Raw genomic sequence first — 23,970 nt, forward strand, 5'->3', positions numbered from 1 at the left:
CACACCATGAACCTGAGTGTACTGGGAAAACCAGCTGATGTCACTGTCAGGCTGCTCTCTCTGATCTTTGACAGACTTTGATTGAGAGAAGTTCCAAATAACTGGAAAGGTTTACCCATTTGCAAGAAGGGAAGGAAGAAGGTCTGGAGTACTGCAGCTTGGTCAACCACTATGCCATAGAAAATAATGGGGTGAGGCTTTTTGGAAGTAGCTTCTGTAGGTGTGAAGAAAGTGCCAGTTTCAGTCAAGGTAAATCGTGTTTGATCCATGGGATTGCCTTCTGTAATGAGATGAGGAGCTCTACAGTCTCCCAGTGCTTTAAGAGTTGGTTACCAAGAGCACAGTGGTGCTTTTTACTCAGGAGCACAGTGGGAGGATGAGGGATAATGGTCATAAGCTGAAACACAACTGGCTATAAGGAAGGAAATGTTTGGTATGAAAATCCTTCAGCACTGGAATAGCCCAGAGATGTTATGAAATCTCTGCTTCCCTTAGCAGACTACGCCTGGAACAGTCTGGCAGATTGAACTAGGCAAATTCTCCTTCTTGTGTTGTTCTGTGGCTCTGTAAATATTGTGCTTGTTTTGTTTTGTTTCTTAATGATTGGATATTGGTCTTTAGTTATTCTATATGCTGATATAAATCAAGATTGGCTAATCAAATATGTTTGCATGCAGATTATCATACTTAATAAACTCCAGCATCGAGTCCCTAAATAGCTGACAATAATCAGGTGGGAGGTGGGTTCCACCTTCTGTGTGGGACTTTCCCAGAAGGATTTACTCTTTCATGCCATGTTTCTTATTCTCTGAAAAGAGCTACTAGCAATCTAATATTCTGACACCTCCAGGAGCAATGGGGACCTTTAATCTGATCATAGCACATTTGATTTTATATATTCTTTAGTTAAAAAGTCTTTTGCTTTCTGAGTTGAAAAATAAATAGTTAAACTTGTTATTACATATTTTCTGATAAAAGATTTACATAGCTTTCAATGCACTGGGAACATCATCAGGCCATGTGTGTTGAGAACAAATCATTTATGTGTGTAAACTAGCATGTGACACAGTAAAAGCACTTCTGAAGCCGTGAGAGAAACTGGCCAAGTCACTAGTAGGGCCCTTGGCCTGCTTCATCTCTGAGATGATCAACCTGCTGCTGGGGTTTATTTCTCAGGGAATTTCTTGTTTGTGAATCTTCCCTGCAGCTGCCTTTCCCTTTCATCTCTTCTGTTAGACCTGCAACAGAAGGGAGCTGCATGAAGTGGGTGAATGTGAAGTTTGAAGACCTGTTTGGTCTCTGTTTTGGATTGTGCAGTTATTGTAAGTGCAAGGAACTTCTGTGTAATCACATCTTTTAATTAGATGCCATTCTTTTTAGTATGTATAATGTACTATTATACATAGTATAATATAGTATAAAATAGTATAATGTACTATTTTAGTATATTATAGTATTATAGTTTAGTACCTTTTTCTCTGTGCTATGGCTCCAATACAGGATGTATAAACTATGCAGGCACCTGCCTACTTTAGGTAGCTACATAGCAGGCACACAAATACAAAGTACAATTTCAAAGTATGGAACAATGGGTCTATAGAAGTATTGTTAGCTTAAGTATCACTAGCAAGGATAGGAAAACTTGATGGTTGATAATTTTCTAAATTAGAAAATTTAGAAAATACTTGAATAGATGCTTCCCCTCCCTCCCAATCCCTGCTCCTATTTTTGGTAATTTTAGTCTTTTACAAAAATCTTCAAGCGGCAGTAACACTACCAACAAATTCTAGTGTTGCAAGGTGAGTGACAAGGAGCATCCAGAACTTAGTACTTTAATGCTTGTTTCTACAGTATGAGTTACTCTTTCTCATCTGTGGGAATGTGGAGAGGAAAAACAGCATGACATCTTTATGAAAATGTCTTTAATTTAGTCTCTCAAATAACACTGACCCTGAAGCTTTTCTTGACTGCTTTTTGTTGTCTTTGGGGATCTCTGGATGAGTAAGGATCTGCAGGAGGTCTGTATTATGGTGAAAGTCCTGCCTTAAGCTTTTAGATTTTTTTCAATATAAAGTCCTCTGATGCAGTAAAAGAATTAAGTCAGTGTGATTCAACCATGCATCCTTCTAGATACATAGAATGATTAATAATAGATAGCAGGAGCAAAGAGACTTGAGGATTAAAATAAAGGGAATTATACTCAATGGAGTTGCAGTTTAAAACTGCAGCTGAGTATTAGAGACAATGTTCCCATGCATTTCCATATAGATTTTTCTGTGGAGAGCATGACAGGACTATGTCATGAGGGACAAGGTTATTCCTGTATAGCTTACTGTTAAAATTGCTAAAGCTATGTTGACAAGTTGAAAAAAAAAAGTAGGTTTTTTTTTTTTTTTCCTTCACAGTAAGAATCCTACAAGGGTTTCTTTATAATATACTGTATAAAATTCATATGAAAAGTTGAATAGCATAAAAGATTGCTTGCATGGATAACTGTGATGTTTTTCCCGTGTAAATGTTCCACAGAGTATCAGTTCTTGAAGATGCTGATATAAGGAGTTGTCTCAGAGCCCAAAGAGCTGGTGTTATATTGTTGGTGAAGCCTGACAAAATGGTTAACAAATTTCCTCTGAGAGTGCCTCCAGTTATATGGGCTGGCTCCCTTTGGCTGCCTGGCTTTCAGTGAGCTATTTAGGGAGCCTTGTAGGAAGGAGCAGCCCGGTCACCCGTGAGGCAGCTGGCCCGACACAGCTCCTTTCTGCAGCCCTTCTGCAGGCTCTACAGAAGGGCTGGAAGCTGTCTGGGTACCACAGGCTGCTGCTGCTAAGGAAAAGCAGTTTACCCCAAACATAGGTCCACAGACCCCTCTAACACCCTGTCTGAGGTGAACCTGGAAAAAAAAGACATTTCTTTCACATATTCCTATGAGAGGTTGCTGTTAGTCCAGGTGCAGCCTGTTCCTTTCTGATTATTATCTTTGAAATTGATTATTACCTTTGAAATCTGAAGAATTGGCTCTTTTTCCCCTCAGGAAGATAGTAATGGCTTTCTCTGAGGACAGTAGTTGTATTAAATATCAAGAAAGGAAGATGACTTCAGTGACAATGTTGTGAGGAAATTGAAAAAAAAGGAAGTGGGAGCCTGGAAAGTGAACCCCAAACTGCTTAAACCTGAGTCAGCTTGCAGCTCTTTATAAAGTACAGTTATTTTTGCATTGAGCTGCAAATTCCTCATTTTCCATGGAGACCAGAAGCTGCCATTGCTGTTTAGAGTGGCAGCTGGGGCTGGAGCAGCAGAGCAGAGCAGACTGTGTGTGTTTGTCCTGGAATAGCCTCGATGGGCTATTACTGAGTCAGGGTAAAAAGCCCTTGCTATCCACATTTCCTGGATCCAGAGAAAGTAAGGCCAGAGCATAGGAGCAGAGCTAATTGGTAGCTATGGCACCTTCAAATATTTTTTTCTTGGGGGAAAGAAAAATGTTGTAGGCTGCAAAAGCTGTGGGCAGTGTGGACCCAGAGATCTGTGGCAGGCTACCATATCATTTATTTTGCTTTTTCGAGGATGATAGGCTTTCCCTCCACCTCCAGACCTTCCTCCTCAGTTTCTAATGGTTTCACTGGCTGCTGTCAGGGAATAGCCAAAACTGCATTCTTCCCTTTCCCTCCCAGGAGCAAGGGGTTCATATGCTGTGCATGTGACCTTCTCTTGTGATGCCCAGACCTGTGGTGAAATGGGAGGGAGATGGGGAGGTGGCAGAAAATTTCAAACAACAGCAGTGCAAAGGAGTAGATCTGATTTCTGGCATTTGGGCTAAAGAATTGTTTCAGAGGTGAAGATGCAGGAGAAGGTGTGGTGTAGTGCTGCTGGAAATGTTTCTTTTTTCTCCTATTTATTTGGTTTGTTGTTCTCATCATGGATCTCCATCTAATTTGCCTCATAGATCTGATGGTTTTCTTGAGGTACCAGTTAAATCTATACAAAAATTACCATGTGAGAGTCAGTGCAGGAAGAATCTCTTATGGGCAGAAATTTGGTTTCATAATCTATGAAGAAAGAATAGATTTGACATGGGTTTACTGTCTGGAGACAGCAATTGCAAAAACTCTAGGGAGGTTCTGTATTCAACTAAGACTTTAACTTCTCTCTGCCAATTGTTAATACAAAGTAGAACCACTTACTGTATTTTTGTCCATGCCAGTCTTCATTGATTGCTTTTTAACAATTGAAATTAAAATTCTTTTAAATGTGATGCTTTTCAGCTTTTACTAAAGCAGATGTTGTAACTTAAGCTCTTCCCACTGAGAAGCACTGTGTAGGATTATTGACTGAAAAGGAGAATGTTTTATTTTTTAAAAAGCATGGAGGACCTGGAGATTGGTGTGATTCACTAAATGGGTCCCCTGTTAAATGCATCTCAGATTACTTCGGGTTCAATGCAATTCTCTCTTGTTACAAGTGAGAGTTATATCAAGCCTTTAAATAGGAGGAAAGCATCTTAATTATCCATTAAGGGTAATAAAGGAAGTTGGTTATGACACCATTAAAACAGCTGCCATGAAAAATCTGTTTCAGTATTTTGTGCTTAAGAAGAACATGGGATTTGAATGTCATCTGTACTGCAGCTAGCTCAGTGCTGTGTTATTATGATAATCATGATTTTTTTTTCCTTGTATTGCCCACTTAAATGTGAATTAGACTGTTATGTGACAATGGCACAAAAGACATGGAAAACTCTGATCAGCTGTCTGTACAAAAAAGATCCATCCATCCATCCATCCATCCATCCATCCATCCATCCATCCATCCATCCATCCATATCTGTAGATGTATTTAAAAATATATTGTTTTATTTGTAAAAAGCCTTATTCAGTCATGTGATGATGTTCTCTCAGTTTTACGTGAGAGCATTTTCTCTTCCTACACCTCTCCATACCCTTTTGATTATGATTTTGATTTTGATTATCATAGTTATAAGCTCCTGTATTTAAAATATCAAACTTTCATTTAAACTTTATTGTTTTGAAGCTTCTTTGCTTGTTTCTGTTACAGTAGTTACAAGGAAAAAATACTATAGAAAAAAATGTACTGCTCATGGTAAAGCTTTTGAATACAGGTCTCCAAGTAGCTCTTTTCTACTGTCTTTTCTATCTTGGTCTGATTATGATTTTGTTTTATGATTCCTTATTTAAGAGAACATACTGTATTATATAGTGAAAAAATTATGCCAAGTTTTAAAATTATTTTAATGTCGTTAGTGTGTTAATAGTTATGCAGATTTATTTTAAGAGGAAATAATCAGCTAGGTAGATATTAAAGGTTAACTGGGAAAGGTGTGGATTAAAGAAGAAAAAAATTAGCCATCAGTCAGAATAAAAATATTGATATGCAAAGAAAAAGATTAATGTGAACAGAACTGGCAGTTCATTAAGAGAAATGTGCCTTTAACACAGTCTGAAATAATTCCATAATCGAGATTGCATTTTAAAGAAATGATAGCTCTGTAATTTATACCATCATTTGTTTTGTCCCAGACAGTTTAAAACCTTACTTTTCTGCAACACAGTCACATTTTATCTAGGTAATTCTTAATAATTTATGCATTAATTTTTTCATTCCTTCTGAAAGACACAGTGCTGGTTGTATTAATATATTCATAGATGCATAATTTGTCCTGATATAAATTAAAATCATGCTTGCAGGGCTACCTGCATTAAGATGAGAGTTTCCCCTGCATCAGTTAGCCTTGATAGCTAGAAGTGATCAGGCAGTGCTTGTCTTAGCAAGCACTTCTCCAGCAACTTCCATTTCCAAAAACTATACAAATAAATGATAACTCCAAGTAGTTACCTTCATGTATATTACAAATAACCATACTTTTACTTTTACTTCATGTATATTACAACAACCATGCTTGACCTTTTTGTCTTATAATTTGAAAGACCCAAAGTTAAAAAACTTAAAAGCAGGAGAATCAGGAATCAGCAGCTCTGTCTGGATGATGTGGGAACATTAACAAAGGCTTTGCATGGGGAGAAAATGATGCTGAGTGACTTCTGATTTACATGGTAGGGAGAATGGCAGGTTAGAGCTTCACCTTGTTAAAGGTCCTTAAGCTCTTCTCCAAGGTCAGTTGTACCACCTTGGCCTTTTCTGGCTCATAATATGTCAAATTGTATAGCAATTTTTTTTGTGTGGTCATTTGAAATAAAGAAGGAGGAGATTTTCAGATGTAATCTCTTTTATTCCCACCCACAGCCATGAATATATTCATATCCTTCTTATTGCAGCAATTTTTAAGTCACTTGGGCATCAAATTTACTTCCTTTTGTGACTATATTTGCTTTTAACCATATGTCATTGCAATGTTTTTAAGTTACTTTAAGTTATTTCTGGACTCGTCTGGCAGGCTGGAAATTTGGTTCAGCTCTGACCTGTCTGTAGACCTTAGGAAAAAATAAATCAAAAAAAGGCAGGGGGAGGGATAAGAAAAAAGGCAGCAGATCACTAAAATGTACTTTATAAACACGAATGCCTGTTGCTAGCTTCTTGAAATTTTGCCAGTTCTTTGCCCATTTGTCTTACATTGCTCAGGATTACCACCAGTTTTGCTACACAGGTTGTAGGCTGTGATACTAAACGAGACACGCTTATGTGTACTAACACTCAGTTCACACATGCAAACTTGATAGAGTAAATGGTTTAAATTAAGCATGGGATGCTTCAATAACAGTATGGCAGCAGTAGTTTGTCGGTGGTAAAAGTCTTAATAGGGATCCTTTGCTTGCAATCTACAAGTAATTTTTATTGAGCACTGAGTTCAGAAGTACATCCGTTGTCCCCAGGTTGAATAAATAAATTTTCACTTGCTTTATTAGTTACAATAGAGAGTTTTGCAGTTCTACTGACTTGGTAAGCTTATATCTGTACATAAAGGACTAGATTGGGTTGTATAGCTCCAGCTTTGCCATTCTGGCAGTGGCATTTTAGTGTTCATTATCACTTCAGAGAAAAATGCTGCATTAGGAGCAGTTGAGTTTTAACTACACATTTCCAGAATTGTGCTGTTAAAGAATAGCCTTAATGCCCTTCTAATGTAACTTTTTTAAAAATGAAATTGTCTGCTTTAATTTCTTCTTTTTCTTTGACAAAATTGTATTAAGAACTGAATAGATGTCTCTGCAGGAATATGGATGCCTTATTACTGATGCAAAGTCAAATAATAATTTAGACCTAAGCATATTGGAATGTCTCTCACATATAAGTTTTCTTATAAGATTTGTGGTTCAGATAATTTAAGATGACACATACATTAAATGAGTTTTGAGGAGTAATTCAATTGAACAGGTGAGTCTGAGACTCAAGAGATTTCTGTTGTTAGATGTTGCTTTATAATACTGCTTTACAGAAGCAACAGTGCTTATACAGATTTTGTTATTGGCTTCACTCTTGAAAGCAAAGTGGAAACAATTTTGAAAATTAGTGAAATCTTCAGGTTATTTTGTAGTTATTTTGTTCTTTGTATTTAAAAAAGCTTTTATATAATTGAGATTTTTTTTCCAGTTTTGTTAGTTTTGCACCAGTGTTTGTTTTCAGATCATTTTTCTCTGATTTAAGCCTGTGCAGTCAAATGTGGCTTTAGATGCTGTGTTACCTAGTATGTGAATGTATGTACCAGTGTGATAACACATGCAAAATGTACTGGAGTTCTTTGGTAGAGCTCCAAGACAGTGTTTTACCTACTAAGGGAATGTGTAAGTTATGAGATAACACATTGTAGCAATGACAAAAGTCAGCTAAATACTTGTTTTATCTATAAATAGTCTGGCTCGGGTACTGGAAGCAGCTGGGATTAAACTCCATGAGCTCTAGAGAAGAGTTTGTGCCAGGCAGGGCAGCTGTGGTTCAGGAGCTGAGGGTGGATGGAATGAGGGGCCAAATGCAGCTGCACTCTGCAGTGTAGAGATGTGTGCTCAGGTGACACACAGGATGTGTGCTTGGCTGGGACAGGAGGCACGTCAAACCCACTTGCATTGGCTCTGCAGTATAGGGGTGAGGATCTGGTGGATACTAGACATGGAATTTTGTCATTTATATGTAAACCAGACCTTGCATTGTAAGAGTTGGTGGTCTCAGCACCCATGGAGTGACAGTTTTTCAAATTCACAGATTCCACTCGTGCAGGATAATGTCAAATGGCAGAGTTGTTTGATTTGTAAACAAAATACTTGTTAGAATACTCTGCTTTTCAAAAATATTGTTTGTCTATAGATCTTAATATTGTTCAAATACTTGTTTTTCCACATAGCCCTATTCTCATTAAACTACTTATCCTAGACAAGTTCAAGTAAATTTGCAGCTACTAGATTAGACTTTCAATAGCTGACCATGACTTGAGATATGCTCTTCATCAAAGTTGTCCAAATGTTTGACATCTAGATAAGACATGATAGATTAGCAAAACTGACCCCACTGGAAAAAATCGCTTCACAGAGTAAAATCCCAGTAGCTTTGCCTTTTGTCCAGCACTGCACAGGTTCACTTCAGTGTTGTATGGTCAGTTAAGAAAAAAAACTACCTGAGGGTAAACAACTGGGATTAGATGTTTGAACGTAAAAGTGTCAGTGAAACTTAGCTTTTGTGTTTCTGTGTGGATGACTCTGAATCACTGCAGTAGCACCAAAGTGTGCTTATTAAACAGTTCTTCAGCTGTCAGGTTTCATACAACATGAAACTAGGAGGACTTTAATGGTACTGATGCCCTGTATACAGTTGAGTTGCATCTGGTGTGTGTTCAGTTCTCTTTGCACCTGGGTAGAGAGGGAGGCAGTTTGTCTGTGTGATGAATTTCTAAAAAAAGTAAGGAGAGCAAGCATATTTATTTCTTTACTGCTGTGTTGTATTTAACCTGTCTCATGGCATGCGTCAAGTACCTATCAAATGATAAGTTATCCAGTTACCAGCTGAAAAGGATTGGTTCATTTTTACTTGAATGCCAGATGGAGTCATCCAGAAATGACCCTTGCTTGTCCTGCTTTTAGTTGTAAAGGTAGAGATCACAGTAAATTATTAGTTTCAAACACAATAGCCTGCAGTAGGCTGTTAGCTTCTGTGTTTGGTGCTTGATGGGCTATTATGCTTCACCAAATGGGACATCTATAGCTCTCAATTTGTCTCCATACAGCACTGTTCTCCTGAATATCTTCTTTTATTCTTTTTTTTTTTTTTCTTTTCTAGGTTCTTTTGATTTTTTAGGGGAAAATCCTAATGGTGATGAAACACTTATACCTCAAAACTGTGTGAATGTGTTTCTGTTACCTTTATTGTCTTCGTCAAGTTCATTAGTTATGTCTTAAAATTCCACATGTTGATTATTACTATAACACAAATAATTGGCCAGTATTGACTAGGTTCATTCATTCATAGCTGCTTCCTCGTTTTCTCTCTTTTCTCAAGGAATATTAAAATATCCTGAGATGTATTAGCTCTCATTTTCAGTGAAGAATTATTTTGTGCCTGTTTGTCCTTTCTAGAACTTCCTCCCTGAACTCTGCAGATCTTTCCAATTTAAAACCATCTGTTCAGCAATTGTTAACTCTTTGCTTCAAATCTAATAACTTCACTGTGAAATGAGTAATTCTGACATTTTCACTTACAGCCTTATTAGCACAGTGGTGTGTTCCTGCTGGGGCATTTATATCATATATCTATATGTATATAGTATCTCATGTAGAGAGTATCATCTTCTCATAGGCTTTTTTATGAAACAACAAATCGTTATGTAAAAATCCAGAATCTGGAAAGCAGGTCTTAAATCAATCACCTGTTAAGGGTATTGTGGGCATGTATACCATGTCCATAAGGAATCCAGGTCTCTTCTGTAATGCAGAAGTTCTCTTTGATGTGAAATTGCTTACTGTCCTTGTGTCCTGATAGCTTTTACATCTATGTGACTGTTCATAATGTTGATGTAGTTTGCTTCCTTTTTTTTTTTCCTGCCCACACTGTTACTTTTCTACTTCCAGACTGGTAGAGGCACTTTGAACACATTCATGCTGACCCAGAGTGCCATGGGGGTAGATACATTTTTTCTGGTGTCAAAAGTGGAGTGTATATTTCTTTAGTATTTCTGTACCACTTTTTGCACAGTACCAAATTTTTAGTGTGGCTTTTTCCTGCTTATAGACAAGGAATTAATTTTTCAGTCATGGTACACATTCAAAATCAGTGTGCCTTTTTTCAAAATGTATCAGAAATTATTCATAAGGATTTTAAAGCAAAGAAATAAATAGCTTTATAGCTATGATGGCTTTCAAACAAATTAACCAAAGGGATCTTATACAACCAAGAGCTGAGCTCTCTCTTGTATCCTTTTTTTCTATTCCCTATGATCCTTTTGGAGGCACAGGGGACAGAGGAGAGAGGTTAAAATGAAAAAGATGATGCTGGATCTGTTGGAAATGGGCAAACACTTTTCATGAGTGCTGCAGTCATTCTTTCTGGTAGCAGGAAAAGTATTTCTGTGTCTCCTCATTCTGTAGCTTGTGTTTGTCAACTGACAGTTGAGTCCTATTCACAGACAGGAATAATTATCGTCTGTGTTACTGTAAGTGATTGTCTGAAGACATACATGAGATAAGACTTGTGGGGAAAAATAATCTTTTATTACAACAGCTGATAACAGCTGGAAAAACCAGACAGGCTGAGAGGCACACATGCCTTTTGTCTTACTTCTCTCTGTCACTTGAAAACTGACTCTTGCACTCCAGTTTGGAAGACTAGTCATTGCTCAAGTGCATTTTGGGAATACTAATTTGAGATCCTAATTAGTCTCTCTCTGATTGTGAGTAACTTTTATAAATGAACAGTACTGTCACCAGCTAATGGCTATATTAGGACCAGGACATAGATTATTGTAGGTAATTTATCTTGTCTGAGAGGAATTTAACTCAGATGCTCTGGTGAAGCTTCATGTTGGAGACAGATGCATTCAGAGGGACTTAAAGGCTGCAGGACACTTTTGATTGCCAAGACCTGGCTTCTGGGTTAGAGTGCTGACTGTTTCACTGAAGCAGTGACAGTGTCTTCATCCATTTTACTTTTTTATTTTTTGTTGTCACTCAAGTATTCACCGAATAAATGTGCATCTGTTGGAAAACAAGTAGCTGAGTAAATAGGTTAAGTTGACAGTTCATGATCTACAACAGAATACATTAGCAAAATTTTAATATTATTACTGACTCATATTTATAGTTCAATAAGCCATTTACCTCAAACTAAGTAATTGTTAAATAAACAAAACAGGAAGCTAAAAAAGGAAGTGCATAAATAATCTGAATGAAAAAAAGCAACAAGAAAAACACCTTACTTTTTAGCATGCTTGCTAGAGCCTTTTTAAATAGATCTAAATCAAAATAATAAACTGCTTTTATTACATACAATCATAAACACATTTGAGGTACAATAGAAAGTGAAACCATGCACATGGTTGGTAAGCCTTTGTTTTTGCAGACGTGACTGGTTTTCTCATTTGCAGAATCATATTTGCTGTGAACAAAGGCTTCCTGATTGTCATATGAAGCTTACCAGGAAGCTATCCTGCAGCTAGGGAGGTATCAAATATTAATATTTGTGCTCATGTAGCCAAAGGTGTGTGTATTGGATAGGTCTCAAGTCTGGATGTAGCTACAGCCTCTTGTAAAAGCCAAATACAATTTAAAAACTACAGTGATAAATCAGTGCAATATGTTTTGTCAATAACTGATCCTAGGTAAAGTCAGATACATCCTCTGAGTCTAAGATTCAGCCAGATGAAACAGAGACAATTTTGTTTACCAAGAAAGAAAATTTCTTCTTAAAAAGGAAGGTGTTTTTTTTTCTTTAAGTTCAGAGTAAGAGGCAGCAGGGGATTTTCTGTGTTAAGGACATAAAAATATACTTAGGCATAGATCATTCACTCTGTATTTTAAATACCAGGCTTCCCAGGGTATCCTGAGCTGCTGTTTAATGAATGAGTTAAAATTTAGTTGTGGTTTGTGCCACAGAGCAGCTAGATGATGTTGTGCAAGCCTTGCAGTATGTAATGCATCAGAACAATTTCTTCTTTCATTTTGGGTAAAGAATGGTCATAGAAGTCAGTGCCTGGAGAACATTAAACAGTGTCTGTCCTTCCCATAATTATACACAAGTTCCCCAGTGGGTCTGACAGCCTTAATTTTAATAACTGGGCATTATCCTTGGATTCCTTCTCTCAAAATAGGGATGCAACAGCAGGACATGTGTTGACCTTTTTATCTTTTGTAAGACCCAGGAACTGGAGTGGGATTTAGTGGCTGTCAGGAGGGCCTTCCTCCAACTTCCCAGGCTAAAAGAGTGCTCAGGCAGCAATATGTAAATATTGTGTACTCACCTGGTGATCCACCACTTACCTTTTGGCTTTTATGCACATGGGTCATTAAGGTTTGAAGTTTTGATGATCCCCCATAAGCTTTTTTATAAGTTTTTTTAAATGAGATTGTCATTCTTCCTGTAGTGTAACCATGGAAACAGACAGGGAAGCCTTAAAGAAAGTGATCGAACGTGCTGTGCTAATTAATCCTACCCTTCAGTTTTCTTTCACTTGAAGGATGTGCTTAAATAAATTTTGCATGAGTAAGCATATTTGGATGTGCAAAGGGGTATAAAATATGTAGCAAGTTTTCTTGCAGAAGGATATCTTTAAAAACGCTGGTAACTGTCATCTCTTTGCATCAGGACCATCAAAACAAGAAATGTAGTGTCTTGGTGTTTCACATATATATTTTGATAGCATTCTTTTTAGATTGTAAATATATCTGAAAGATGAGAGTATTTTTTTCATATCTCATGCACAGTGAGACACTTTTGCATTAATTTTGAGTGAATGTGTTCATTATTGCTAAATGCATTCTTTATGCAGAGAATTATTCAGAAAAAGCAAAGGTTGTTCTCTCTCTGTGAGAAAGCAGCTCCTCTGAGGCATTAGCCTGATTCAGGTCCTGTCAATCCTGCACAAGGGGAGTGACTGACTGACTGAACAATGGGACTGTGCCAAATTTTCCACTTCCAAATTTTAGCTTTTGTAAATATTTATCTTGGTTGTTCACTCCTGTTCTCAATTTTTCCATTTACTTTCCAAAGCAGTGCATGTGGCCAACTAGGAAACAAATTGGCCACAAGTTAAAACATGGTTTAACTCAAACTAGAATAACTTTTAACCTGGTGGTGCTGTCTGATACCAATGTATAGCCTCAGCTTGCTTTTACAAATTAAGATTTTGTTTAAATGTTTCTCAGTTCCGTTAATGATCCTCTAATAACTGAGAAATCAGGTGCAGCAGCCAACCTCCAATGAAACTTTGATAGTGTTTTGGGAGTGAAGAATGGATTAAAGAAAGGCATTTAGCTGTCCAGCAGGCTGGGACTACCCCAAAAGGGCCATTATTTGAAAATAAGGTGTATTTTTATTAACCTGGGATGGATTAGAAGTGGAGGAGATCTAGAAGCAATATATTGAGGAAACAGCATGGGGGGCATTCCCAGCAGGAGGGGAGGACTGGTTCCAGACTGAACAGTCACAGGAGAGGAGGAAAGGTATGCTTGGGCTGACTCTAACACCTACAAAGCCCCATTGTCAGTAAAGTGGCAGAAGCTGGCTGGTGAGCATGGTTATGATGTTATTTGCAACATGATTTCTGGTATGGCAAGTTTGTATACTCATTTCTCTCTACATGGGAGATTTCTGGAATGTGTGGATCAATGACTTTGTGTCGTGAAAACTTGAGTTTGTCTGTCATTCCACAAGCTCTAAAATTTTTTGACTGTTTTTTCCCAAAATACATGATGTGGCTACTTCAAGAAGCCTTTCCCCCACTTGGTTAGGCCTCTTCTCCCATGAAAGCTTGGTAGGAGATTAGAATTTGCAAACAAATTCAGTCTTCCTCAGACAAGACTAATAGGGAAGGCTCAGACAGGCAAAAAGGATGGAATCATTCACCATCCAGACTTCTCAAAGCCATTCATAATTTTTATATTGTTTAATAGTAGTAGGTCCATGTCCACCAATCCAAGGAATGCTTTTTCAGTTTAGTCACATGGAATACAGATTCACAGAAACTCAGGCTTCTTAATGGTTCTGTGTGCCAGGAATAAGAACTGCTCACCAGTTAGTGCTGTTGGTAGTTTCTGGTTTCCTAGAAGCAAAAACCTTAATCTGGAGTCAGAGACACTGTGGAGCACATGGTGTGACCTCTCTGGTCTCTTTGGGGCTGTACCTGTCCAACCCTGGGCTGTCTTTGCTCATCAAGCTGATGGACAAGTGCACACACCTTAAAGAAATGGAGGTCTGCAAATTTAAAAATTAGGTATTCATGTTTCAAATGTAATTTTTAAAGGAAGAGATCATGGTACACAATTCAAATTATTCCCCTACACTGGTCTAATTGCTATAATCAGCTGATAATGCAATCTGCTGGCAAAATTGGCCATCATTGCTATGAAGATGTATTCACTGACAGTAAATGTTCATAAATAGCTTTTCTAGTGTATTAAGAAGAAAGGGGCAAAGGACTCTCTTCTGCGCTCTTTTGGGAATTCTCATGTTGCTTATTTCTTTCTAAATGTATGACTTCCCTTCTTTGTTTCTCTAAGGTATAAAACATGACCTTCTGTTATAGTAATTCCATTTGTTTTCTGAAAGGAAGCCAGTAGTTCAGGAAGACCCAAAAAAGCACCCAGTACTGTGTTCTCCTGATTTCCATTACTTGTGCATGTCCACTGTTCCCAGAAGGAAAGAGGATGTTCTCAAGACAGTAGCTAGGATCAGATAATTTGGCAAAAACACTTGCAGGCCCATAGAGGAAAAGTCACCTTAGCCCTGAAGATCTTTTTCCATTTTGTGGAGGAGAGAGTCCTCTGTAGGAGAAATATACTTGTAAACTTCTCAGTTTAGCATATGATGATCTCTCTTTTACATAGCTTGTGTAGTAATCTGAATTATTTTAAATGACTGACAAGCTTAAAAGACAATAATTGTAAATATTATATCTTTAGTAGGCCACAGATTTTATTGAAATGATTTCTGAAATCGGAGCACTGCCAATACTCAATTCTTGAGAGAGAGGAATTTTTCACATATCATTTTCTGCTGTATTGCTGCAATATTAATATTTATTTGAATGGAAATGTGTAAGTGTGTCTACAGCTTTCTAAAGTAAACTTGAATAAGCAGGCTGGGCTTTGCAGTGTAAGCTGTTGAAGGTTTCCTAGGCTTTCCTAAGAAACCAAATCTCATCTGTGGCATCATTTGTCTGGGAGTTTCCTTTTCATTTTCTTTTTATAAATAACACTGAAATGGAAAACTATTCATGTCTCAGGATGAGCAGCTAATGGCAATTAAAATCTTTGTTTTTTTGTCTTTTATATAGGTATACCACAGTATATCTTTGCATCTCTCCTGGGCCTGTGGTTGTCATTATGGAAAACATATTTTATTATACTTTCACAATATTCACAGTTCTGTTTGGCCAGGTTACTTAATGATAGATGCTACCATTAAGTAAAATACTCCAGTTCTAGAAGAGAAATACTCTTGCAACACGCCTGTCACATTATGTGACACATGCTCATATATACTTTTAGAATGTAACTGTACACCAAACTATTTCTTTGCTTTGTTTACATGAATTTATTTGTGTTTACCCCACAGGTCTTGCAAGAGCTAAATCAGTTCCTAGTCATACATATTCCAATGAAGTGGTAACCCTGTGGTACAGGCCTCCAGATGTCCTTCTGGGATCAACAGAGTACTCCACCTGCCTTGACATGTGGTAAGTGTAGATGACAAGACCCTATGTAGATGCTTTAGCTCTTGGTTTTTTCAGTTGTGTAAACCAAGAATGTAGTGAGATCATTGGTACAGGTTAAAAAACACGTGTGTAGTGGTATGTGTGGCTCATACAGTACCTCTCTAAAAGAACCCCCTCCTGCCACCTCACGGGCTGGCAGCTGCTACCAGCTGCTGACACAGCACCCAGTGGTGCTTTGCAAGAGACTGCAGTCTGGCTTTTGGAGTCTTAGTGTGGTGCTTCTGTAGGATATGACACTTGTTTTGCAAAAGATAGACTTTCACCATGCCCGCTTGTAGCAAGGAGCAAACCAGAATTCTCTGGTTCTCTTCTGAGCATAAAACCTCAGTTCTTCATCTACTGTGTCTGGTAGCAGTAAATATTGTTGAATAGCTTTCTTTCAAAGCTACAGATTTTATTTAGACTTGCAGGTTTAGAAGAGTAGTTTGATTTGTATAATATGTATCACCTTGCTCATTTTTGATGACATCATTTAGTGCTGTGTTGAACAAGGAACCAAGAAAGTATTTTGGGTTTTGACTATTAAAAACCAAGCTGGATGTTCTTTGTTTATTCTGTAGGTTTTGAGGTGACAGGATCTCTGTAATCTGTACAAATTCTGAAATATGGAAAAAAAACCTCTTTCTTACAAAGAAAGGAAGATGCTCTGGGATGTTTGGGTTTTGTTTTCTTTGGTTGCTTGTTTGCTGTGAGGTTTTTTTTGGTTGTTTGGTTGGCTTGGGTTTGGCTTTTTAATGCATGTTTGACTTTTTAAACCTTTACAACCCATTCGTTTGAGGAAAAATTATACTGAGGAATTTTCAGAAAAATACAGTAATTTTTTTGCTGTTCACTGAAATATCTTTCTTTAACACAGGCAAACCAAAGTTAAAATTATGCTTATATAAAATCTAGAGGTAACTGTAAGATAAGGTTAAAAGCACCTTATGTTTTCATATGGTGTGTGAATAATATTTTTAAGGTAATCTTTTAGTGTAATATTGAAACTGAACATGTAGAATTGATTCTTTTTTTGTTGGGGAAAGGAACTAAACATGAGGTTGTGTTTAGTCCTGTAGCTGAAATCGGAGATTACAGGATGAAAGCTTAGGTTTTCTTGAAAATCTTGACTCCTGGAGACATGATGTAGAAATCACAGGATTGTTTGGTGTGTAGGGGTTACAGAGTATAAATACTAGAATATCTAATACTGAAGTGAGTGCTTAGTGTAACTGGGCTCTGGCTGCTGCAGTTCCTTGAGCTCTAAGGCAAGGTGAGCCAAGAGGTAAGAAAGGGAAGTGAGAAAACCCCAAATGTGAATTGAACACTGATGTTACAAGTGTGCCAGAGAGACAAAGGCAGCATCTTCTGTATCAATTGTCTGGTTTCCCTCAGACCATTCTCCACCTCAGAGGTTTAAAATAATTTCCTTTGCATCTCAGTTTCTCATATATCCTAAAACTGTCCTGTTTTCCTAAATACCAGGTTCAACCTGGTGTCTTGACATACAATCTCTACAGCCCATCTGCTCGTGATGTTTTACAGTCACCTCTTTTCCAAGAGGATGCCTTGGATGCCTTCAGCAAGAAGCTCAGCTTGCTTGGGGTGAGGCAAGACAACTTCTTCAGAGGATGGAAATAGCTGGGAGAGATAAATAGTCCTTTCTGTTCGTCTTCTCACAGTTCCCTATACATTGGTTCGGTTCTTGAGTCACACATATTCATGTATGTCTGCACACACATGAGTCAACTTGTAAATTACAGAGAATATGTGGAAACACATAAAGAAAATTCTTAATGCTTTAATAGGGCAAACTGCTCAAAAATCACTTTAAAATGCTGCTTTTTTTTTAGTTATAATCAACATTGGAAATTTATTTTTCTAACTTTTCCCAACTTAAAAACCACTGAACTGTGAAACTGAACAAAGGATTTTCAAACATTTTTTATTATTGCTGAAAATTTTTCCACAAATAAAAGTGGTTCTCTCCAAAGTTCAACAGCTTGTCAAAAATAGATCTTTTTACTTTCCCCAATGATGATTTTAGTAAAAGAGCTGTTAGAAGGTCCAGTCAAAATATGTGGTGTTCCTGTAGTAAAGATAAGTCATGTAGCTAATGAAAAACATTTAAAAATTACTATACCTGCAGACTGAGCATGTCCTTCATAATCATATGTTTGTATTCAAGTTAAAAGGCAGCAGGGAAGATCAAGGAAGGACTTAAATTGCTGCTTCAGCAATCCAGGTCATTATTTTGTTTTCTGACAAGAATGACTCAAGTATTGGGGAAGAACACAATAGTTGCATCTTCAATGATATCAATAAATTATGTTCTTTTGCAGAGACCATTTTATAAAGGCCTAAAAAATATCCAGGTGCTCAGGGGGTCAGAGGTGGTGTGTTCTGTTTCAGATGAAAAACAATGTCCTATTCCTCTCATACTCAGTTTGTAGCCCTTACAATATTTTTCTGCCCTGTACAAACTGAGGAACTATGAAGGGCTTAGGAAAAAGGAGCTTAGTAATACAGTTTCTTTCACATGGCAGCAATTTGTGCTCGGCCTCTGCCGCATCAGAAATCAGATGAGAGCAAGTGTGTACTGTGTGGGACAGAAGAGCTTTAGATTTTTACTCCTCTGCTTTTCTGGATTGTCTGAGACAGCACTTGCAGTTTGATTGTGAGAGGTGTAGCTGTGTGCTGAGGTCACTTCTGCTTACTTGGCACATCTGACAGCGGAGCACAGGCAGCCTTGGGGCTGAGCTTACACAATGCTGGTACAGAGCTGAGCCATAATTACATTAAAGCCATTTAGTGGCTTCCCAGAGTGGGAGGAAGGGAGACATGGAGGAACCTGTCTACCATCAGATTCCAAGATAATTTGGTAATTTGTTATCAAAAGTGTGTTTGTAGCATTAGCATTTTTATGCAATTACTGGCATTATGTCCTTATGGCAGATAGTGTGTGCTCTCCTGTGTCGTTATTGATGATCTACATGATGACAAAACTAGGCAGCCACTTCACTAAATATTTAAATAATGTTAAGGTAGGAAGCACAGCTGTTTCCTCTATCTAGAGAAAAGAAAAAAAAAATAAAGTCACAGGGCTTTTTCTATAGCCATGATAAATGACATTTCATGGTGGCTCCCTGGGAACAGAAAGTGAGGCTCCAACAGAGTAGAAGACCAGCTGCATGAAAAAAGAGTTCCAAATATTAACCACTGGGCAGTGGCTGCGAAGCAGGTGGCAGAGGCTGCAGGCTATTTTTACACTTCATTTGCTGGTGTAGAGAATTAGAATAGTAACTAAAAGCTAATGATCCACATGCAATGTTACATTCTCCTGCATTCTTTTTTAAATAGCCGCTGGCAATAAAATAATATTAATGAAGATGTACATGCAATAGTGGTGTCAGGCTGGTGATGGAAATCAGTGTGTCAGGCTTTGTGATTTACTGCTGACAGTGTTTGATACAGCAGCATTATGTGAATGTATTATACTACCCACCGCTGCATCAAAGAGTTGTGATAACCTTTGATATAGCTTATTTTTTTTTACTCCCTCTTGATGAGGACTTACTAGTAGCTAGGAAAATGGTTTTGCATTGCCTCTGGTGTAACTTGTCCTAATCCTTGAATTTTACAGTCCTTTGAAAGTCAATGCAAGGAAAATAGGCTTCAACACATAAAGGGTTTATGGATTACTAAAACCCATATATAAGTAACACAGAAACATAGGGAAAGAATCCCTAAATTAACCTATTTTATTTGTTCCTTACAGAAGGAATATAATATTAGTAAATGAAGCAATTTAAACAGGCTGTTAAATCCATTTGATTCTGGTAATGCATGTGCTGCTGCTGCATCTGGGTTGCTTACATCAAGAAGTCACTAGGGATATTTTATTTTGAAGTACAGCTGGCTTTAAGCTGCATTTGCTAACAGCTGGCAATTTTTTTGCATATTCTGTTGTTTTGTTTATAAAAAAAAATACACTTTTAGTCACAGTAGAGGTAACCTAAGCAGCTATGGGCTGGAATATATTTTAAATTAATTTTCATTAACTAGCATCAACTATGTTTAGTACTGTGGAAGAAATAAATTAAAACGAGGCCAGTAAAATGTTACAAAATTGCTTCTTAAATCACTCTTATTTAACTGTGTTACATCTGGGTTGTTATACATGATTTCAAATCCGAGCTTAATTTAGGGAAACCTGTTCATATGGAGTTTCTCTATCCTATTATTAGAAAAATAAATGGTAAGTGGGAACACACCAGTTTTCACACATAGCCTGCTATGAGTGTGTATTTGAGTGCTCACTGTAATTCTATGCATGCTTTAGTGGATATTTGACCTGCAACCATAATTAAGACACTCATTACATAGAAATGGATTTTGTCTTAGACACAGATGCACCAAATGATGTTTTTTACATGGGGGATATTACAAAGGCATCTTTATCCTGTGTCTCCTGTAAATGGTTTGTAGTGAGAGAAATGTGAGAGCAGTAGTCCCAGTATGCCCTGAAGAAATACCTCTTGAGGCCTGAGAGAGAAAACATCGTAGGGAAAATTAGTTCTCTTGCCCTTGATGTTCCTCAGGATTATAACTTCCACTCCAAAGAGATGTTAATGTGTAGGATTAGGGTATTAAGGTAATATTGCAGTAACTATAAAGGTATTGTTAATTAAAGTTTGCTTGCTGTCAGTGAGTTCTTCAAAAATTTTATCACCTGAATTAGCTTTTGATTGGGAAATTCTACAGGCTCAGATTAATAGAAATGCTGTGTGTCAGGAAGTGAGGAACTGTCTGGGTCTGTAGTTAGGGGAAGGGCATTTCAGTTCCTATCTGAAAACTGCTTTTATCCATTTGCAGCATCAGATTTGCTGTTACTTTTTCATTGCTAGAAATATGTTTCATGTGTGCAAAGAAAGTACATTATAAAAGTATATGAATGCAGAAAAGAAAACCAGGAGGTACATGTTCAACAAGAAAGTGTCTCCTGGCAAAGTGTTCCTCAAGTTTGAGGAGTGTTTTCTTGAGCTTATTTTGGCTCTGCTTTTACAGAATGAGTGAGTCCAATAGAAAGAATCCCACAAGAAGGGTTCATGTAGATTTTAATCCTTCATGAATATAGTATTTCTTAATACAGAAACTCCATATGAACAGATTCTGCTACAAAGCAAAAAAAAAAATCTGGAACTTTTATCTCTAGGTATTCAGTGACACACACAAGAACATGACTGCTCCATTCCCTTGTAATTACAATTACTTCAAGTCTGACTGTAAAGAAATACCTTGAGCTATTATGCTCTCAAGTAAATTAGTTTTCATTCACTGCATATGCTTCCTGCACAAATTTTAATGTTTTTTGTCATCATGAAAGGGAAATTTTGATTCACTCATTACATCTCATGTGAGAACTGCTGTTCGCCTTATTGCCAGTGTATTTTTATCAGACTGTTTTGGCCATTAGATGTTATTTCTTATATGTCAAAGAGTAATGGTCATGAAAGACAAATTCCAACCAACTTCAACATTTGTGGGTATTCTGGCAGTCTGCTGCAGTAGAAATAAATCAGATTTTTGTCAGCTAAGGGGAAAAAAGTTCCTTGCTTTACATTCCTTTTTCCTCAAAATTTGTTTTCATTGTGTTCATAACCAGGATGATAAAAGAACATGACCTTTGTTTTCCTGAATAAATCAGACAAGATAAAAATCTCTTTGCCCTTACAGCCATGTATATTAGTAGGTTTTTATGGAAGATGTTCCAGTATTACATCTTGGTGACAAATCCATAAAAAAGTAGAGCAGCAGGATTTTGAAGGGGAATGTGTATAGCTTTTGTGGGGTTTTGTTTGTGTTTTTATTTGTTTGTCTGTTTGCTTTTTAATTCTGATACATTTAACATTACAGTATGTAGTTTGAGAAACTTGAATGAAAGCTCTGTTGTTCCTTTGAATTTCAGAAATCTCAGCAGGGAATTGCTGAAAGGAATTACTTGGCTTTCATAAAATGCCTTCCCCCTCTGAAGCCGAACCCTGCACACAGAAAACAGGCTTACTGACCAGATAAAAATATTATGTGAAGATCCAGCATAGGTTTTCACTGCAAAGGCCATGCTGAATATTATCACCTGCACTGAGCCTGCCACAAATCTGTTCAAAGCAGAACATTCAACACTTTAAAACATATATAGTAAGAATATAGGGTTTTTATATATCTGATATAAGGATAAACTAAAACTTGGTTTGGAAACAGCTCCTCATTCTGGAGTGTGTCTGTATTCTCTTTTATGGCTCCATCAAGATAAGTTGTAATATTAACTGAAGGAACCATCCCTTATAATCTTTTATATTTTATGCCTTACCGAAAGTGTTATGGTTTTTTTGTTTTACAGTATTCAAGTACAGATATGCTGGAGATTCTTGTAGCAATAAGGATCTTTGTTACACAGAGACAGTAATGTGAGTCCCTAAGCCACATAAAACCAATCCACCACTAAGCAAGTTAATTTTAAGGGAATACCCTTCTGAATTATAAAAGCTGTGCGGAAAAAAAACAAAACAAAAAAAAAACCCAAAAAAGTAGGTTCCTGAGGCATTCAATTTCATTTTTACAGGCTCATTTACTATGTCAATTCAACTGCAAGAGAAGCCATTCAGCAGTGCTAGTAACTCTTACTCTGTGTAAGGCTGTACAGTGACAGCCAGAGTCCCAGGAAATTAAGCAGGACAATAGAAGAGCAATATTAGATGGCATGGCCATGTATGGTCTCATCAATATAGCAATAGGTTTAGTCATGCTTTTGGTCATCAGAGAGTAAACCACCCATTTCAGCATTAAATGGCTGTCACTTTTATTTTGCAGGTTTATTCTATGCCATTACATTGGAAAGATCTCTGAACAACATTGCAGCATTTGGCTTATTTATCCAAACTCAGAAGTCCTATAAAGAGAGTAGGAAAATCCAAACTGAATACACCAAAATGGTTGTTAAATTTGTTAAGGCAATATTCTTTTGTCAAAAATTATTTATTAAGTGCTTCCTGAAAATGTCATTGTATGCTGAACGTACACTAACTTACTTAAATAACATACCCTTGGAGATGCATGCACCTTAAAGCCTCTTTCATATTTTAAGAAGTGACCTTTGTATCACAGAAACTAGAGCTGGGAGTGATGGGTGAGATCATCTTATCCATTCTACTGTTAATGCAAGTCTGTTTCCTGAGGAATATTCTAAAGTATTTCAACTTGTTTAGTTTTACTTGGCTGTAACTGGGCTTCAAGTCCATTGGGAGGCTGGGGTATAGCACAATTATTAATTTTATTTCCCTAACACTCACCCTAAAATTTTTATTTCCTAAAGGCATTCTGCTATTTCTAGTTATACTCTTTTGGATCTACCTACTATTCTGGGAACCATTAAAATCTTAATCAGTTCTTCCCTGTCCTTCATTTTGCATAATTTTAAATACAGAGTCATCACATTCTCCCTTGTCCCTTGGGTTTTTTGTAGCCAAGAATGACGTAATTTTCTTAATTTTTCCTCAAAACCCAGTTCTTCTGATATGATAATAGTTTTTCCTTTGTTCAAAAGCATCTCTAAACTGTTTAAAATTTTGTGAGGTCTACAAAAACAAGACAAAATTTCAAGGTCTTGTAGAGGCTTTATTTCTTTTCTCATTTTCAGTGTGTACACTTAGCAGTGCAGGGATCCTGTTACAGAGTCAAATTTCTGCTTACCGTGATCCTGAAATTCACCAATACCACTATGACATCTAAAATACTGTCCATCTTCAAGCCTTTATGTGCTGTTATGGCTTTCTGGGTCTTTCCTATCCATTTCCTCGTTCAATGTCATACTTTTTCTGTATTGCCGTTTTCCCTTTTTTTAGTATTCATTTAAACTTCTCTTTCTATTGACTTACTGGTCGATGTGCTGAACACTATAACCTCTGAAACTGCTCATAAGCTTAATTTTCAAGTGGGCTGGAGGGAACAACAGTCTTCCAGTTCAAATCTTGAAGGTTGCTTATATTTCTCTCCCCAGTGATGCTAATATCCTTTTGATTTTTGTATTAGGTGTTTGTTGAACTCCAGTACTC

At 37.2% G+C, this 23,970-nt stretch overlaps 1 protein-coding gene across 6 annotated transcripts in view; it reads left to right on the top strand.

Moving 5' to 3' along the window:
* Positions 1–23,970, top strand: part of CDK14 (cyclin dependent kinase 14) — a 342,956-nt gene that overhangs the window by 161,788 nt on the left and 157,198 nt on the right. For all 6 annotated transcript variants that reach the window (XM_015618267.3, XM_033511841.1, XM_015618268.3 and 3 more), the window contains one exon: positions 15,721–15,841. In XM_015618267.3, coding sequence (XP_015473753.1) covers positions 15,721–15,841 — 121 coding nt within the window. The remainder of the gene's footprint in view (positions 1–15,720; positions 15,842–23,970) is intronic.

Source organism: Parus major, chromosome 2 (assembly GCF_001522545.3).
Source record: "Parus major isolate Abel chromosome 2, Parus_major1.1, whole genome shotgun sequence".
Taxonomy (NCBI): domain Eukaryota; kingdom Metazoa; phylum Chordata; class Aves; order Passeriformes; family Paridae; genus Parus; species Parus major.